At 41.2% G+C, this 2383-nt stretch overlaps 1 protein-coding gene across 1 annotated transcript in view; it reads left to right on the top strand.

The window, feature by feature from the left end:
- SARC_08526 (hypothetical protein) overlaps positions 1-2383 on the top strand; it is a gene marked incomplete at both ends in the record, with an annotated part of 7296 nt that overhangs the window by 2765 nt on the left and 2148 nt on the right. Inside the window, 3 exons of the mRNA XM_014297496.1 lie at positions 51-184; positions 1049-1272; positions 2027-2194. Of these exons, the coding sequence (XP_014152971.1) occupies positions 51-184; positions 1049-1272; positions 2027-2194 (526 nt within the window). The remainder of the gene's footprint in view (positions 1-50; positions 185-1048; positions 1273-2026; positions 2195-2383) is intronic.

Here is a 2383-nt window from a genome sequence, read left to right as displayed (position 1 = left end):
TATAGATTCATAGTCCCTCATTCCTGTTGCATGTATCTTTCTATTCTCAGGTAGTTAGTGATCTCACTCCTACCGAGGGGTTGGAACTGCTCCGGAAGTTTGTGCCTGACATCGACAGTGACGTGGGATTGGGACTGTGTCAGCAGAGCGGGTTTCTGCCTCTAGGCATACGAGTGATAGGAGGGTATGGTGCTGTATGGCTGTTGCTTACCCCATTGAGTGCTCTCTGTAGAGACTGTTATACTACATACTGAAATGGTATCGTTCGAAGTAACATATCGGTGAGGCCGTAGAGCTGAGACTGTCTTCCCTTTGAAGTATACGTTTGACGTACAGGTTTTTCTATGCGCAATTTTTCTATCTAATCCCATAAAGCCCTTGCCGCATTCTCTGAGTTTCAAGCGTTTCCATGTGTGGTTTTCCAGGGTTTAAAGCTTTAGAGATGCTATCGCACCGCAGTTCACTGTCACATAATTATCCGTGACGTACAGAATGGTGGCGAACGCTCAGTACTTAAAACCCTACAACCCTAAACCCTGGCACCGCTGGCCATTCTCGATTCGTACCGAAATAGATACAATTGTGTCAACTGAATTAGATATGTACCAGAGAACAAGGGTTTGTCATCCATACTGAATTTATATTCCTACATCCGTATATTCTGATCATCCATACATTGCATTGAACAAGGTTAAATGCTAAAACTTCCTGCACTACACAACGCTACATCGCCCTAGCAATAAACCCCTAAACTCTGAAACTCTAAAACGGCAAACCCTAAAGGCAAAAGGTCAAACTCTTCACAAGAATGGAAACTCCTAATCCTTAATCCCTAAAACAAACCCTAAACCCTACTTATCACGGCCCAAAGCCAACTTCACTACAACCCCAATCACATGCCGGTCACCTATGAGCTTGTTTCATAAAACGACTACGGAGACTCCACACAAACACTCATTTGTCTATACACACGGTCTATCTCCCCAACCTCACCTAACTCATATCCCTACTCGTGTATACAAACACAACTGCACCCACATCTCTATAGCCTCCTGAATCACCGGCCTAACCTAACCCCCGCCATGCTACTGGCCAAGTACCGAACATCTCCAAACAAACGCGCGGCACTGGCGGATCGTTTAGGCTTAAGAGAAATGTTGGACTTAGTTCCTAAAGACGACATGGTTGCGCTTAGACAGCTGAGTGTCTTTGCGGGGCCGTTTGATGGCATGGCAGCATCTTGCATCCTGGGACTAGGCATGAGGCGTGCTAGTTTTATCCACATTATTGTTTTTGTTATTGTCTTGTTTATTCCTTCCTGTGTCATATAGGGAGAGTCTGTGGGTAGGGGGGTAGTATATGTATCACTATACATTGTCTCTGCCCCTCTAGGGTACACACCCCCTCAAGAGCGGATACCGAATGTGCGTGTGTATTGCGTGGGATAGTGCAGTATGTGATGGCAAGATATGGTGCGTTTGGCTAAGCATATAGTACAACTGCACCGATCTTCTTGTATCAACTATGGCTTGGTCGCGCTGAGACTGAATAATTCTAGTGACACCCAAAGCGTAATCAAGCAGCATCTTGTTTTCGTTTGTTAGAAGGTAAAAAAACGGAATGGAAATATAGACTCACGTAATTATTACGTTATGAGTATGATGCTCGCATTCATCGGATATAATGTACACGTATGTCTGAATGTCTGTACACGTATTGTCGAATGACGAACAAGCTGTTATACGTATGGGTCATCGGTTCACCATGGTCAAATACAATCAGAGACACACAAGTAAATATATTCTACTTCTACTTCTACTGTTACTTCTACCTCTACTTCTACTAGTACTCATACTTGTACATATACATATACCTAAACATATACATATACATATACATATATTTATATACATTTATATGCATACACATACACATGCATATACACATACATATATATATATACAGACACATACATACGCACATACACATACATATCTCCACGTATACATATTTACATTCCATGCAGATTACGAAGACGCCGAGGACACTCTGGGCAATCTATTAGAGCAGTCACTGATAGACTACGATGCACATTCCCTTCGGTACTCACAGAACGATTTTTTGCGCCAAATTGTCACGGATCTATATATGAGTAGTGACGAGACAAAGGGAGAATTTGAGAAAATATCTACCAGTAAGTAGATAGTGTCAGGTGATTTTTATGGAATGTATATGTATACGTATACGTATACGTATACGTATATGCATATGTATATGTATATAAATATTTTATATATATATATATATATATATATATTTATAACTTCGTATAATGTATGCTATACGGAAGTTATTACGTATCAACAAACGCCTAGTTACTTGG

This window comes from Sphaeroforma arctica (assembly GCF_001186125.1).
Source record: "Sphaeroforma arctica JP610 unplaced genomic scaffold supercont1.775, whole genome shotgun sequence".
Classification (NCBI taxonomy): domain Eukaryota; class Ichthyosporea; order Ichthyophonida; genus Sphaeroforma; species Sphaeroforma arctica.
Note: the sequence above shows the minus strand (reverse complement) of the source record. Positions and strands in the feature narration are given on the sequence as shown.